The 18,105-nt window shown below is 43.1% G+C and overlaps 1 protein-coding gene across 13 annotated transcripts in view; it reads right to left on the reverse strand.

The window, feature by feature from the left end:
• The window catches only part of GRB10 (growth factor receptor bound protein 10), a 203,889-nt gene that overhangs the window by 39,581 nt on the left and 146,203 nt on the right, over positions 1-18,105 (reverse strand). The window contains exon 1 of one of the 13 annotated variants that reach the window (XM_050785579.1): positions 15,701-15,990. The exons of the other annotated variants lie outside the window; for them this stretch is intronic. Within the exon in view, the coding sequence (XP_050641536.1) occupies positions 15,701-15,706 (6 nt within the window). The 5' untranslated portion in view covers positions 15,707-15,990. Of the gene's footprint in view, positions 1-15,700; positions 15,991-18,105 lie in introns of those variants that run through there. 13 annotated transcript variants of the gene reach the window in all.

The following is an 18,105-nucleotide window of genomic DNA, read 5'->3' on the forward strand; positions in this document are numbered from 1 at the left end:
CTTTGCCACTGTTCTTGTTCAAATCAGCCATGGCAATGGTTTTCTCTTTTTTTTTCAGCCCTGCTGCATTTTTCTTTAAACTCTCTCCCCAACCCCTGTTGTTCCACAGCCATCCCCCCAAAGGCCTATAAATAGTCCGGGTATTAAAAGCTGAGATGTGCTTGGTCACACGTCCACCTCCACTCCTTTTAGATTCCCACAGAGAACTGGGCTGGCGAGATCCCGAGGGAGCAAGGCAGGCAGGAGACTGAGCCAGACACAAAGGCAGGCACCCTTCAGCTTCAGTGACAGGCCCCTCTGCCCCCGACACAGCACTCTCTGGTACTTCCCCAAGCTCACCAGGACCCTCCAACCACACACAAAACTAAGCCCCTGAGACAGAGCACCAAAAAAGCACTGCGTATACCAGCCATCTCAAACCACCCAGTCAACGCTTAGAGCTACTGATGAGAATGTTTGTAAGGAACCCAAGAGGTACAAGGGCTCCTATTACAGGGGACTGCTAGCCACCGACTACGAAGCCTTTTAGAGTTGGCAGTTCTAGAAGGAGCATTCTGTACAGCACCACCTGCTCCTTTAGTAACCACCTGAGCACTGCTGGGGCCCCCGGTCTCCTGCAGAGCAGGCCTGGGTCTCCCTGGCCCATTCAGTGTTCAAGCATTTTGCACAAGGTGGGCCTAGAAGGTTCTCTCGAGCAGGTCAAGGCCCTTGCCCCGCAGCAACTCACAGTTCAGCAGGGAGATTGTTACCACAGGCAGTTAATTTCCAAGGTGTGACTTGTTTAGGGAATATAAGAATCTGGTAATACCAGGAACGGTGAGAAGCTGAGACCCACAAGTTCTATCCAAGTTCTATCCCGGCTTAGCCTCCTACTGGCTCTGTGACCTCGGGCAGGTAATTAGCAATCTAAGACTTGCTTTCCTCATCCAAGCTGTAGGGAACTGCTCTGAGAATCAGTAATGTAAGCAAAACACTGCTCAATCAATGTATGGAAGTTACTACGTAAGTTATGACCTATCTTGGCCCGGGATGGTGGTTCCAAAGAGGAACTTAGAAACAGACTGGGCCATAACCATGCTTCATCAGTAACTAGCTGTGGGAACACGGCTGAGCTATCCAGCCTCTCTGTGCCTCAGTTTCTTCATCTGTAAAACGGAAATCCGTAAGCAGCACCAGCCTCGTAGTGTTGCTGTGACATAGGTTAATGAGATACCCTCTTGAAAAGACTACAGCCCCTGACACGTGCCCTCCCTGGGACATGCTTGGATCCAGCGTGGATCTGGGAACAAGGCAGGCTCCAGCTGAAGGCCTGTGGACAACCACAGAAGGGTGCGGGGGAAGGACCCCGAAGGCTGCTTCCATTTCAGGATTCCAGTTCCAAGAAAGCAAACCTCATGACCAGTAAGATGCGGCAGGAACAATTCAGTCAGAAAAGCCACCCCCCCCAAATCCTCATTTTTTTTCTCTACTAAAAAGGGAATTGTTTTTTAAAAATAAAACAGTAAAATTAAAGAGGGCATGAAACTCTGTCTTTTTAGAGTTAGTTGGGGGAGGAGGCCAAAGCTACCCAGGCCTCTAGCTGGCTTGGCACTGAATCCCATTATAAAAGCCCTGAAGTGCTAATAGAAGGTTCCATTGTTTCCAGAATTTGTTGTCACTTTTTACATATTCACTGCATAGACAAAAAAGCAAGAGCTTATTTTTTTGCAAACTTAAAGGAAGAAGTTTAAGAACAATTGGAGTTGAAGGTAGATCATATCTCCATGGCCCCAAACTCCACTCTGGGGCACCTGGTTTTTTGTCTCAGTGGCCCCCACAAGGTTGATGTGTGTGAGGGAGTAAATTAGGCCCCTCCTTGCTGTCAATCTTAGCACAGACCCTCACTCCTGCTTCCTGCCACAGTCTCAGACCTTGCTCTTGGCTGACTTACAGGCTCAGAGAATCTCATTACTGCATCCAAAAGACCTCCTGACTGGCTGTGAGTCTTTGCTGAAGGCTCAGCAGTAATCACCTTGTAAAAATAGCAAATGGGGCACTCTCTTTGTCCTCTTAGAGCCCTCTGCAGTGTAAGATGTCCCTGGACAGAGGGCCCAGCCTCCGGGGTACACCCACTGACCCACAGTAGCTGAGATTCACGCCTTCCCTGAGACCTTCACAGAGAAATCGAGACATCGGAGGGCTTCTGGGTCAGCAGCTCTTGGGACCAGTTTCGTCCTAGTTCTTAATCGTTATCTAGCATATTTTTAGTTCAAAAGCTCTCTTAGGGTGTAAAGTAAACTGGGGTTTTTAGTAACTCTGGTAAATACTAGTGATAAATGTTTTGGAGAAGCCAGGTTGTAATCACAAGGCCAAGTGGAGGCATTCACAGGGGAAGAGAAATTATCAAAGCAGGCAAAAGGCCCAAAGATGTGACATGAGGTGGTAAATGTGGATGAAATCCTGTTCTGGGTGACCTACCCTACTCTATCTGGCCTCCGAGGGGCCTTGAGGAGAAAGCAGGAAGACTGCTGTGCCAGGAAGGCAGAGGAAGCCTTAACTCCACATACATGTCTCTGCCCCTTCGACGGGAGAAGGAACTATTTCTGGAAGGCAGAAAGCTTGCCCGATGTCATGGAGGTGGAAAGTACTGGAGCCAGGATCTAACCAGGGCTCCCCTCCCTGGCTCTGCTTGCCTTTCTTCTCCACTGCAACCCACTACCCAGCGTGTACCAGGTGGGCTCCAAGGCTTCACACAAGAAGACTTTTGATTACATGTGGCCCAGAAGGCCTCAAATTGGACAGACCCTGAAGCCTGGAGGTTTGGGGTAAATTACATTTACTTCAGACTAGGGCAGAACCAACCAGGGTAGGCTAAATTAATCTCAGCAAAAAGGAATGTAATTCTGCCATTATTTTTTAGTTCTGTTTTAAATTAATGATGTTATTTCTTGATACAGGGGATAATTGAAGCACTACACATGATTACACGGCTCTACTCACCATAATGAGAACACGCATAATAATCCTGTTCAATATAGTGACTCAAACCTACTGAAAAAAAAATGTGCTTAATAGCCTGCACTGTCCCAACTGAAGTGGTCTGTTGTTAGCCTGGCAGCAGTTCAGCGTCCCCCACTACAGCTGGGGCCTGACCCTGAGGCCTGGTCTCCACTCCCCAGGACTCAGCACACTGCCCAGGGCTATGAAGATGAGACTTATGGCCTGATTTCAAACAGCGGAGGAGCCCCCCTGTCTGAACACAGCAAAGAGTGTGGCGCAGGTTCAAGGGGTGGCATGGAGCCGGGTGCCCCACCCTTAGTGAGACCAGACACAGAAGGGCCTGATAGCCTTGGTTTCTGCTGCAGGGAGTCCTGAGGTCCTGAACACCAGGAGCTCAGGGCAGTGCAGATGACTTGGGAAGAGCTTAGCCGGTTGGGCCAGTTGCTAGGGCTGGATGCTAGATGGAGAACCACAGGGTTGGGGGAGTGTGAGATGGCAGTCTCCAGGGCTACCTGCTGGGCTAAACATCCCAGTTGCTCCTCCTCCTGAACAGACTCTGTGGTGCAGGAAAGGCAACTGTGCTGCACACTAGAGGGTTGTCCCAGTGGCCTGAGGGCTGCCCCCTAGACCCCCGCCAAGGTTGGTGCTTGCACCTGCCCTGGAGAGCCTGGTCATGGGCTTGCCAGACCCAGCTCTGCCCAGCTCTGCCACCTCCAGCCAGGCTGGTGGCAGAGTGCAGGACGGGATCCCTGGGAATCCCGCCCATGGCCAGGGAAACCCTGGTATTTCCCCCACATCAACAAAGGCCAAAAATTCCACTGCTATTATTGCAACTGCCTTTCAACTGCAAGCGCCACCTACTGGCCTGTAGGGTGAACTGCATTAGTCAATATAATTCCTGCTGACAGAAGTATATCCCCATTTCTCTCTAGGAGACAGTGAGTCTGACCACAGGCCCAGCACACTGTTACTACAACCTACAAACAACTAGCATTTGAGAAAACCACTATACTAAAGCTATCTATAACCAAGTAATTCATAAAAGCCTTGGCCCCCTAAAACTACAGAGACGCCAAGACAAAGGAACTTAATCAACATACAGAATAGTCACGTCCTCAAGGTGGGGGAGGGAAGAAAAAATCCCAACCAAATGAAACTAATTCAAAAATAAGAAGTAACAGTTTCTACAGATGAGAAGAAACCAACACAAGAACTCCAGCTGCATGAAGAAACAATGTTGTGACACCCACATTAGCCCTCTAGCAATGGCTCCTAACCACAATGAATGAAATGACAGATAAAGAATTCGAGATACGGAGTGTAAGAAAGCTCAATGAGAGCCAAGAGAAAGTTGAAAACACACACACACACACACACACACACACACACACACACACACACACACACACACACACAACAGAAGAGTAATTCTGGAGATGAAAGATGAGTTAGATACATTAAAAAAAAAAACTTTTGGAAATGAAAAATTCAACAAAGGAATTTCAAAAAACAGTTGAAAGCTTCAACAATAGAGCAGACCAAGCAGAAGAATTTCAGAGCTTGAAGACTAGTCTTTTGGATTAACCCAGATAAGAAGAAAAAACAATTTTTTAAAAAAGAATAAAGCCTTTGAGAAATGTGAGATTATTACACCTAGGACTTACAGGTATTCCTCAGGGAGAAGAAAAAAATAAGTTTGGAAACATATTTGGGGGAAATAATTCAGGAAAATTTCCCCAAACTTGCTAGAGATGTAGATATGCAGATACAAGAAATTCAGAGAACCCATTAGAGATACTACAGAAGATGCACATTCACCAAAGAATAGTCATCAGATTAATTCAAGGTCAACATGAAAGAACAAATCTTGAAAGCAGCTAGATAGAAGTGTCAAATTACCCATAATGGAAATCCCATTAGACTAACAGTGGACTTCTCAGCAGAAACCTTACACGTCAGAAGAGACCAGGAGTTTACTTTTAGCCTCCTTTAAGAAAAAAGAAATGTAAATCAAGAATTTTATATTCTGCCAAACTAAGCTTCAAAAATGAAGGTGAAATAAAGCCTTTCCCAGATAAGCCAATTCTGAGGGAATTTGCCACTATTAGACAAATCCTACAAAAAAATTCTCAAAGGAGTTATAAACATGGAAACAAAAGGATTATACTCACCATCATAACAGCACACATAAGTAGACAAAGCTCACTGATTGTATAAAGCAAATGCACAACTGAGACTAAAATAAACCAACTAACAACACTATGACAGGAACAATACTTCAAATACCAATATTAACCTTGAACATAAATGGCCTAAATGTTCCACTTAAAAGACATGGACTGGCAAACTGGATGAAAAAACAGGATCCAGCCATCTGCTGCCTACAAGAGACCCACCTAATGGCCAACGACACCTACAGACTCAAAGTAAATGGGTGGAAAAAGATGTATCATGCAATGGAAAACAAATGTGAGCAGGAGTAGCCATTCTTATATCAGATAAAGCAGATTTTACCCTAACAATAGTTAAAAAAAAAAAAAAGACAAAGAAGGGCATTATATAATAAGAATGCATTCAATACAAGAGGACATAACTTTTGGAAATATGTGGGCAAGCACCAAAGCACCCACATTCATAAAACAAATACTACTACACCTAAAATAAGAGAATGACAGCAATACAATAATAGTGGGGGACTACAACACCCCACTGACAACACTAGACAGGTAACTGAGAGAGAAACAACAAAGAAATGCTGGACTTAAGCTAGACTTGACCAAATGGAAATAATAAACATTTATAGAACATGCTAACTAGCACCTGCAGAATATACATTTTTCTCATCTGCACATGAAACAAAATTGACCAGATGCTCTGCCATAAAGCACATTTCAATAAATTTTTAAAAAAATCAAAATCATATCAAGTATCTTCTTGGGCCACAGTGTAATAAAATTAAAAATCGATACCATAAGGAACTGTCAAAACTGTACAAATACATGGAAACTAAAAAATGTGCTTCTGAATGACTTTTGGGTAAACAATGAAAACAGAAAAAAATTTTTTTTTAATGAATGAAAATAGAGACACAACATATCAACACCTCTGGAATACAGCAAAAGCAGTGCTAAGAATAAAGTTTTATAGTGTTAAATGTCTACATCAAAAAGACAGAAAGTTCTCAAATTAACAACCTAATGTCACACCTCGAGGAACTAAAAAAACCAAGAACAAAACCCAAAGCTAGTAGAAGAAACGAAATAAAGATCAGAGCAGAACTAAGTGTTACTAAGACCCCAAAAAACAAAACAAAACAAAAACCAAAAAAACCCACAAAGGATCAATGAAATAAAAAGTTGGTTCTTCAAAAGAATAAATAAAATTGATAGCTAGCAAGTTTACCTAAGAACAAAAAAAGATTCACATGAGCACACTCAGAAATGAAAAAGGTGACATTACAACTGATACTACAGAAATTCAAAAGATCATTACAGATTATTATGAACATCTCTATCCACACAAACTAAAAAATCTAAATGAAATGGATAAATTCCTGGAAACATCCAACTTCCTGAGATTGAATCAGGAAGAAACAGAAATCCTAAATAGACCAGTAGGGGTAATAAAATTGAATCAGTAATTATAAAAATCTTCCAAAAAAGAAAAAGAAGAAAGAAAGAAAAAAAAAAAAAGCCCAGGACCAGATGGATCCCACAGCTTTGTTTTTTTTTTTTTTTTTTTTTTTTTTTTTGAGACAGAGTCTCACCCTGTCTCCCAGGCTAGAGTGCTGTGGTGTGATCTCGGCTCACTGCAACCTCCGCCTCCTGGGTTCAAGCGATTCTTTTCTGCCTCAGCCTCCCAAGTGGCTGAGACTACAGGCATGCGCCACCACACCTGGCTAATTTTTGTATCTTTGAATAGAGAGGGTTTTGCCACGTTGGCCAGGCTGGTCTCAAACTCAAGAACTCAGGTGATTCACCCGCCTCGGCCTCCCAAAGTGCTGGGATTACAGGCATGAGCCACCGCACCTGGCCCTACAGCCAAATGTTAACAGCCACACAAACAAGAGGTGGTCCCAATCCTTCTGAAACTATTCCAAAAATTTGAGAATAAATTCTTTTGTAACTAATTCTACAAAACCAATATCACCCTGATACCAAAATCAGGCAAGGACACAACAAAGAAAGGATACTGTAGGTCAATATCCCTTATAAACATAGATGCAAAAATCTTCAACAAAATACTAGCAAAGTAAATCCGACAGCACATTAAAAAGATAATACATCATGATCATGTGGGTTTAATTCCAGGGATGCAAGGATAGTTTGACGTCTGCAGATCAATAAATGTGATTCATGACATAAACAGAACTAAAAACAAAAACCATATGATCATCTAAATGGATGCAGAAAAAGCATTCAGTAAAATACAACACCGCTTCATGAAAAAAACCCTCAACAAACTAGGCACTAAAAGAACATACCTCAAAATAATTACAGCCATACAGGACAAACCCACAGCCACTATCATACTGAATGGGGAAGAGTTGAAAGCATTTCCTCCTAAGAACTGGAGTAAGATGAGAATGTCTACTCTCACTCTCACCACTACTATTCAATGTAGCACTGGAAGCCCTAACCAGAGCAATCACGTAAGAGAGAGAAATCAAAGGTATCCACATTGGAAAAGAGAAAGTCAAATTTTATGTGTTCATTTGATAGCAAGAGGCTTTTTTTTTTTTTTTTTTTTGGCAGGGTCTGGCTCTGTCACTTTACTGGAATGCAGTGGCATGATCTCAGCTCACTGCAACCTCCATCTCCCGGGCTCAAGCGATCCTCCCACCTCACCTTCCCCAAGTAGCTGGGACTACACGCACGTGCCATCACACCGAGCTAATTTTTTTTGTACTTTAGAGATGAGGTCTCACTATACTGCACAGGCTGGTCTCAAACTCCTGGACCCAAGTGAGTCACCCACTTCAGCCTCCCAAAGTGCTGGGATTACAAGTATGAGCCACCACACCCAGCTGACATAATCTTATATTTAGAAAACGCTAAAGACACCCCCAAAAGACTCCTAGACTTGATAAATGACTTCAGTAAAGCTTCAGAATGCAAAATCAGCATATAAAATCATTAGCATTTCTATACAACAATAATATTCAAGCTGAGAATGAAATCAAGAACTCAATCCTGTTTAAAATGGCCACACACAAACACAACATACATACACAGATTTTATATATATATATATATATATATATATATATATATATATATATATATATATATATATATACACACACACTTAGGAATACATCTAACCAAGGAGGTGAAAGATCTCTACAAGGAAAACTACAAACCCTCATGAAAGGAATCGTAGATGGCATAAACAAATGGAAACACATCTCATGCTCACAGACCAGAAGAATCAGTATCATTAAAATGACCATACTGCCCCCAAAGCAGTCTACAGATTTAACATAATTTCTATCAAATTTCCAATGTCATTCTTCACAGAATTAGAAAAAAAGATTGTAAAGTTCATGTGGAACAACAACAACAACAAAAAGAGCTTGAATAGCCACAGCAATTCCAAGCAAAAAGAACAAAAGCAGAGGTATCATATTACCTGACTTCAAATTATATGGCTGAAGGAACTAAAACAGCATGGTATTGGTACAAAAGCAGACATACAAATCAATGAAATGGAATAGAGAGCACAGAAATAAAGCCACATACTTACCACCAACTGATCTTCGACAAAGTTGGCAAAAATAAACAATGGCAAAAAGACACGCTATTCAATAAATGGTGCTGGGAAAATTGACTATCTCTATGAACATCTCTATCCACACAAACTAAAACATCTACAGGAAATTCTAGCCATATGCAGAAGAATGAAACTGGACCCCTGTCTCTCACCATGTACAAAAATTAACTCAAGATGGATTAAAGACTTAAATGTAAAATTGGAAACTATAAAAGTCCCAGAAGAAAACCTAGGAAAAAACTTTTGGACTTTGGCCTAGGCAAAGAATTTATGACTAAGGCCCCAAAAGCAATGCAACAAGAATAAATATAGACAAGTGGGACTTAATTAAACTGAAAAGATTCTGTGCAGTAAACACACAACCTAGAGAATGGGAGAAAATATTTGCAAATTATGCCTCCAACAAAAGACTAATACTAAATACTAATACTAATCTAAAATGAACTCAAACAACTCAGCCAGAAAAAACAAACGATCCCATTAAAAAATGGGCAAAGAACATGAACAGACACTTCTCAAAAGAAGACATACAAGCAGCCAATAAACATATAAAGAGAAGATCAATATCACTAGTCATCAGAGAAATGCAAATTAAAACCACAATGGGATATCATCTGATACCACTGAGAATGGCTATTACTTAAAAGTCAACAAAACAAAAGATGTTGACATAGATGTGGAGAAAAGGAAAGCCAAATACACTGTTGGTGAGAATGTAAATTAACACAACCTATAGGGAAACCGTATGGAGATTTCCCAAATAAATAAAAATAGAATTACCATTCAACCCAGTAATCCCACTACTGGGCATCTACGCAAAGGAAAAGACATCATTATATTAAAAAGACATGCATCCATATGTTTATCACAGCACTTTTCACAATAGCAAAGACACAGAATCAACCTAAATGTCTATCAATGGTAGACTGGATTTAAAGAGTGGTAATATACACCACAGAATAGAATGTAGTCATAAAAAAGAATGAAACCATGTCTTTTGCAGCAACATGGGTGAAGCGGGAGGCCATTATCTTAAGTGAAGTAACTCAGAAACAAAGCAGCAAATACTATATATTATCGCTTACAAGTGGGAGGTAAACAATGGGTACACATAAACGTAAAGATGGAAATAATAGACACTGGGGACTCCAGAATGGAGGAAGATGGAAGGAGGGGGTGAGGGTTTTAAAAATTACCTGTTGGGTACAATCTTCACTATTTGGGTGATGGGTACAGTAGAAACTCAAACCTCATTATTATGCAATATATCCATGTAGCAAACCTGCACGTATATCCCCAAGTCTAAAATTTAAAAATAAGTTTTAAAATTCTGCTTTATAATTGATAGATTTCAAGTTTTCAGTGAAAATTAAACAGATGTTGTCTTTAAAAATCCTTTTTTCCAAAGGAGATAAAGTTCTAGAAATAACTAAAGAGTTCTTGAAAGTTAACCATGGTTTTCAGAGACCCTAATAGAACTTTCCACAGCGAACAGGTCTCACTGGCTAAGGGCAGGGACAAGATTCCAAGCAGCAGCCTGTACCCTTGTTTTATAGCAAGTAGACAGGCTTATTTGGAAGAATCAGTTTTGATGTTCTCATCTGTGTTTTTTTTTTAACTTTTCTAAAATGGATATGCATAGCCTGTTATTTTGAAAAACATATTTTTATAAAATAGAATCATCTTATCAAAAATAAAATTGAAAACGACTTTTAAAAAATTTCCATTGGTGGATTAAAGGGGAGCACAGATAAGAAAGTATGGCATGAAAGGCATCTGGGCTGTGACCCCAGTACCAGTGTCCCTGCTGGGGTCATCTCCAGAAAGGTTTAATCTGTACTGAGGGTACAACCTGAGGGCTCCTCCCAAACAGGGGCAGGGCCCTCTTGGAGCTACTGTCCTTTGGGGCTAAGATTCCAGAAGGGACACGGTTAGCTTGCTTTACGGTCAGCTAGAGATTTCTGTTTTCACACATGACTCCTTGTTGGGTATGGTTTTTGGCTCTAAATGTTGGAGACCCCCAGATGGGTTATGTGCCATAATTTGAATTCCTGCTTTAACCATGTGGTCACGACAGAGGCAGGTCCAGCAGGCACGGAGAGACATGTTGGAGAAATGGCTGCCCCCTTTGGGGTAACCGTCAGATGGGTGACATCATGGAGGAAGCCTGTGGTTCATTTGGAGACACCATGACACCACATCAGGTTTACTGTAAGGCCGAGCATTTAGTCCTGTGCCCCTCCACCCTTCTCTTTAGAAGGCGCTGAACTTCAAAAGGACGCTGTAACCCACGACTGTATTTTACTTAGAATTAGAACGTATGCATTTTCCCTCGAGTCAGACATTGCTACAAAACTTGATCATAAAGAGAATTTCACCTTTCCTCTCAAACCTATGAGGAGAACCAGCATTCTCTCTCTTCTCCCTATAGCTTATTTGCCGTCCAAATCATCTCGCATTTAAACTCTTCCTTTTCTTCTGACGTCTCACTGACCTCATCCATGATATCCAGGAGTATGAGCTGAAGTTTTTCCTAAATTGGAATTAACTTTGGGACTCTTGCCTCTACCTAATCTATTCCTTGTACATAGTTTACAGCACTGAACTGTTTTTCTTGTAGATGGACAGAAAGTCTACTTGGTGATTACAGTCAGGGCAGTGACTCTGTGGCCTTCCATCCTCAGCTTTGCCAGATCCCAAACCTGTGGAGCTGAGCACAGAAAGGCAGGCTGTAGTGCCTGGAGCCTCAGTTCTTCGCGTGACACAGGCACGGCACCATCTCCTCTCCAGGGCTAGTCACGCAGGCTCATGGGAATGCAGTCCTGCGGCCAATCCAGTGAGTGCCTACCACTGTTGCTGGGAACAAATTTTTTGTCTCTCTTCCTCTCCTAAGCTCCTAGACAGAGAGTCACACCTTGCTCACTCTTCCTTACTCTTGCTCACTCTGCACCGTCCACCTGTTCGTCTGTTCGGTGAATGAACCCTAGGAAAGAGTTGCCTGCATCACTTCTACTATGCTTGAACTCATCAAAAAAGGGGCGGGGGGGAGGGGGGGGGCGGGGCATGGCCTTCATTCCAACCTGTAGCTTCTTCCACTCTCAGCCAAAATGTTTTGCTGGTGACTGTTCAAGTCTTCCATTCAACACTGCACCAAGATGTCCCTATCTGAATGGCTTCCCTCTACTTGAGTGTGCAGAGACCATGCAAGTTCCCCTGAAGGGCATCCTAAAAGCCCTGGCACCAGTGTAACAAGGACACATACGTGAGAGCTGTGAAAGGCAGTACCTTTAGAACAGATAAGGAAAAGGACTTTCTTCAGGGCAGAGGCCACTTGGGAGCACTCACTTTCCTGTGTAAGGACAATGACAGCAGCTGAGGGCTGCAGTCACTTATGGTCCTTGCAGCTGTGCAAGGTTGGGAGGGGTGGAACCATGAGTTCCAACACACATGAGTTCCAAGACTAACACGGTGAAACCCCGTCTCTACTAAAAATACAAAAAATTAGCCGGGCGTGGTGGCGGGCGCCTGTAGTCCCAGCTACTCGGAGGCTGAGGCGGGAGAATGGCGTGAACCCGGGAGGCGGAGCTTGCAGTGAGCCGAGTTCAAGCCTGGGAGACACAGCGAGACACACACACACACATCACAAACACAAACTTGTGGGCAGCTGCAGGGCCACAGTGTCCACTCCTGCTGCTCCGACGTCTCTGCGGCAGGACAGTCAGATGGTGACACTGGCGAGAGAAGGCACTGGGACTGCTGGTGGTGACAGCCTTCTCTCGGGCTGATGCTCAGCAACCTGAGGATTTACCATGAGCAAGGCCAGAGTGTGTCTGCAGACTGGTGCCGAGGAGGCAGGGGCGTGGGAAGGCTCAACCTGGCCAGCGGCAGAGTACCAGGAAGTCTACACACACCCACTGCTGCTCACCTGAGGAACACGGGGTGGGGAGAAGGTGAGGAGTTCCGTGGCAGCGACAGGGGCTCTGCACAGAGGCTCCAAAATCTGCCTCTGACCTAGCTTGCTGCGTGCCTGGGAGTTTTCTTAACTAGCTGTTCTGGGTCCTGTTGCACTCCACTCACTGTCCCCTCCTCTTGAGCCTCAGAGGCCTAAGCAAGAGGCAGAACCAGCAGGGGAAACTGCAGAGCATGCAGCCAGGAGAGGCAGGACAAAGGGCCATGCACTCAGAACCAGGGGGTCAGAACGGCCAACCAAAGAGGGTGTGGGCTTGGAAACTTCATACATACACACACAAACACATGCACATATGCATACAGATACAAACATGTGCACACATATATGCGGCATCGTATACACGTACACATATGCAAACACGTACACATATACATGCAAACATGCACAAGCATATACATATGCACACATACACATGCTTCATACATACACATACATATACACATAAATATATACATACATACATACATATAGGTCAAGTATCGCTAATCTAAAAATACAAAATCCAAAATGCTCTAAAACCTGACACTTTTTGAGTGCTGACATGATACTCAAAGGAAACGCTCACTGGAGCATTTTGGATTTTTGGATTGGGATACTCAGCTAGTAAATGTACTGCAAGCATTTCAAAATCAGAAAAATATCTGAACTGCGAAACAGTTCTGGTGCCAAGCATTTCAGATAAAGAATACGCAATCCTCATACTCCCACACACACACATGCATAGACACATACATACATTAGTTTTCTATTATAATGTGTTCATTGTAGCAAATTTGTAAACTAAATTAGGAACAAAAACAAAAAATAATAACTGATATTCCTTCAAGCAGAATGCCTACTCAAGAATGTAGAATGATAGACAAACCGGACAAAAATCATCAGGACAGCACCAGTCAATGGACATCTGCAGAGCGTAGACGATCGACACAGTCTCAAATCACCTTCCTTCAAATTGCTTCTTGATTACAAAAGGAAAATACAGCTGACCCTTGGACAACACAGGTTTGAAGCATTCGGGTCCAGTTATAAGCATATTTTTTCCAACCAGATGCAGATGGAAAATGCAGTCTTGGTGATATTTGAAACCTGCGTATATGAAAGGCCAACTTTTTGTACATTTGGGTTCCAAGAGCTGACTGCAGGACTTGAGTATGAGCGGATTTAGGTAAATGCAGGGGGTCCTGGAACCAATTCCCCACGTACATTGAGGAAAGACTATAGTAACTTAACGATGAGAAACTTAAGAGACAACACCCTAATCAAGACGTAAACATCAACATCGACATAAACATCAACATCAGCATAAACTGGACCAGCCAACATCATCATGCCTGTAGGCCACAACCTCCTGTCTGTGGACCAGATAGGACCCCAAGGAAACACCACACAAACCAAAGTGGCCCTTCAAGAAATCCCATCCATCACACAGGTGTGGAAAGGCTGAGGAATGCTCTGTACTAAAGGAAACCAAAGAGGTCTTACAGTGAATGCAACTGGTTCCTGAACCAGAGTAAAAGAATAACATAAAGGATGTTTATGTGAACAATCGGCGAAAACTGAATGAGGTCTGTAGATTCAACCTTGCATCTTGTTAAGGGTAAATATCCTGACTTTGGTAACTTTATGATGATATGTAAGTGAGTAACCCTGTTTTTAGTCAATAGACTCTGAGGTATTTAGGAGTAAAGGGACTTGATAGCTACAAATGAGTCTCAAATGGTCCAAAGAATCATGATATGTGCACATATAAATGTATATATGTGCCTATACATATCTTTATATATGTACAGGACAATGGAAATGACTTAAAATGTGGCAGAGATATTAACAATTGGGGAATCAGGGTAAAGAATATATGAGAGTTCTTTGCTCTATTACTGCAACTTCTCTATATCAGGACAACTTCTCCTTCATCTCTTATTTCGAACAGTCACTGCTGGGCATTCCGTTTCAGAAAAACTCTCACCTGAGCCCATCAGTAAGCAGGACAGGTCTAACTGTGATTTTCTGAGTAGGGAACCTCAGGTAAGCTCTGAAAGGCCTGCTGTGCAAGCAGTACCCTGGATTACAGCACCGTCCTAGCAAAAGCGGGACACCAGCCTCTACACAGCCCACTAGACCACCACCCACCAGCCAGTGGAGCAGGGCTGTCCTGTCTGCTAAGGCCCCATGACCAAGAAGGTGTGGGTAGGAGGGTAGGGCACATGCTAGACAGACAGAACAATGACAGACAGGTGGATGGAGCTGGGTATGGGATGGGCAGACTGGTTGGTGAAGGAAGACTGGCAGATTCACTGGAAATTTAGAAAATAGTGAAGTTTGAGAAGCTGAGAGACACAGCAGGTGCAGAATGGCTAAGACACTGCAAAAGGGCTACAAACCCCAGTACCATCTCCAGTCTGGACGACACAGAAAATGAGAGCCATGAGAAAAATTTCATAAATGGAGCTATCGTTTAGGGCTATAATTTTATTTAATTACAACGCTCTAGAGAATGTATTTGTAGATAAAACTTTCACCCTCAAAATCCCAATTTATCTCCAAAATATATTTGCTATGAATACAGTTTACGCGAATAATTTTTATACTGCCCATAACTCATTTTTTTAAAAAGCAAGCTTACATACCATCAAAATGAGATTATATAATCACAAAAATACTGACAACTGGGAAGGCAAAACAAATTATGGAGATTTCTTTGAAAAAGCAGAACACATTCACTGGCAGCCCTTGGACTCTACTTTTTCAGTATTAAAAGCCAAATAGCCCAAGCAAAAATCACCAGTGACCCACAGCTGCTTTCAGCCAGCCGCGAGTATGTCTGTTGGACTGACAGGGAAGAAGCATGAGCCAAAAACACTGCCGTTTGGGCACTAACTCCTTTAAAACCAAGCAAACAAAAAGGATCTACTGAGCATCAGCTCAGAAGGTCTAACACTAGGAAGAGTAAGTACCTGAAACTGACTGTGCACATCTTACCCCCATCCTCCAATTGCCCGGAGTTCTCAGACTCCAAGAGGTCTCCAGGCAGATCTGAAAGTAAACGCCACTGTTATCAGACCTCTTGGGGTCTGTCCATTTGCTCCCAGACAGGCTCAGTAAACATCGTCTAGAGTTTCTTGAAACTACAGAAACAGCCAATCAAAGTGATGGATTGTCTGGACACGGTCCCCTCACCACCCAGGGAACTGTCACTAGAGCCCCAATGGTGCAAGGCCCTCGGCAGTGAGAAGAATTGGTCCAAAGCCACGTTGCGAGGAACTGCAGAGTCCTAGCCAGTGGCCAGCCCCCAAGTCACATGCCTTCCCACCATATTATAAGTGATATACAGCACCTGGCATTATTTATAAAGGTGAATTTTCTCTACCCACCCACATACTTATAAATACATAAAACTTTTCCTCCAGCAATGACACTGCTGGAAACCAACCTATCCATCTGTCTATCCATCCACGTCCCCATACATAACCAAAGACCTATGCACGAGAATGTTCATTTCAGCTCTATTCATAATTAGAAAGAGCTGCAAACAAAAGTAAGCTTATATGCCATTAAAATGGTATATAAGCATCTCAGTAGTGTCTTTTCCCATAGCAACGATCACCCTAGAACGTGAAAGCATGGAGGCCCTTGTTTCAGAGAGCTGTTCATCAAAAGAGAGTTGAGGTAAATCTATCACGGTACCTCCATACAACGCAACACCATGAAGCTGCAGGGGAAATCACAACAACGCACACACAAGACACTGTCCACAGTGTCACCTCTGGAGAATGAGACTAGAGTTGGAAACTGAGAAGAAAGTGAATCTCACCATTTACCAAATACCTTTTTGTAGTATTTGTTTCACTTTTTGCTTTTTACTATGAACATTACTTTTATAAATAAAACAGGTTTTCCTTTTTTTGGTCTCCTGGTTGGACATAGAGGTGATATAGTAATAAGTCATGGCAAACTTACTCCTGACTCTGAATCCCGTTTGTAGTGCTAGGGTCTGCAAATTGTCACGCCCTGACTGAACGAACCAGCTTCTTTCGAAAGAGATGAGTGAGGGTAGAGTGGGAAGAAAGTTTTCATGTGAACATCTCTGGGGAAAATGCTAGCTTCTAATGCATTCATGTTCCTGGAGGCCTTTTTCTCCAGAAAAGGAAGTAGCTCTCGGACCACTGGTGTAAAGATTCAACAACAAATCCTCCATCTCATCTACTGAGACTTAACCAGCCTGCTGCTGCGGGCACCATTCCCACCTGGCTAGGCCAGTGGGGCCAGGTAGGAACCCTGCTGCAGAGCCAGGCTCAAGGCTCCTCCACTCAGCCCAGCCATAAAGTCGGCAAGCGCAGGCATCCATAAAAGTACCACTAACTAAAAAGAGGCAGAAAGTGTGGAGCATAAGATAAAATGTGCCTATTAATGGAAGATAGTCATTTAGGCATGAAGAGTACAATTCTCTCTTTGGACAGGAATCACACGGTCTCAGCAAAACAACAAAACAAACTCACTTATAACCTATCAGTGTCGAAATAGAGACCTTGGTTATATAGATATGGCATCTAACCACAGCATTTTATAACATAAAAAGCAGATCAAAATAGTGCTACAGAATTACAAGAGGGATTTCCACGAGTAACATCTTTTTTTGGAAAAAAAGTTTCTTTAGTGGTAATCAATCTTTAATGAAACATTCAACCTAAAACGTAATCTATAATTTGAAAAAGTGTTTTCAGATTTGAGTGAGATTGGCTGAACCTTTTCAAGCCATCTCAGGCCCAGCTGCATGGGGGAGTGGGGATGCACCCTCACTGTCACTCAATGAGCAGATGCTCCCTGAGAACCTTCTCTGTGCCAGGCACCAAGGTGCTGGGATTCGGGTCTGGAATAAAACCCCCTTGACTTTATGGAACTTCATTCAAGTAGGGGAGACAGACAAAAAGCAAAATTCAGAGACTGTCAGATGGTGGAAGGCAAAGGAAAAACATTCAGCAAAGGGTTGCTGGCTAAGAAGGTCCTCAAAGGCAGCAAAAGATGCCACAGGCCCACTGTGATGCTCCCTCCCAGGCGGCAGAAACTGGGGACCAGATGGGTCAGGAGGCTCCCACGACAACACAGGCAAGGAAGGTAAAGCCCAGGCCCAGGTCCCACAGCAGAGACAGGCAGGCACTGTCCAATTCTGGTACACAAGCTGAGGTGGCATGAAACTCCACCTCAGAGGAGTGAGGAAGGGAACTGGGAATTCTGATGGGGGGACTGGTCTGCCCCTCCGAGATGGGCATTTGGAGGTATCATGCTTGGAGGGAAGGATCAGATGCTGATTTTGGACCTGTTGAGCTGGCAGTGTCTTTTAAGCACCCACATGGTGGTGCCACGTCGGCAGCTGGAAACAGGAAGTC

Source organism: Macaca thibetana, chromosome 3 (assembly GCF_024542745.1).
Source record: "Macaca thibetana thibetana isolate TM-01 chromosome 3, ASM2454274v1, whole genome shotgun sequence".
Taxonomy (NCBI): domain Eukaryota; kingdom Metazoa; phylum Chordata; class Mammalia; order Primates; family Cercopithecidae; genus Macaca; species Macaca thibetana.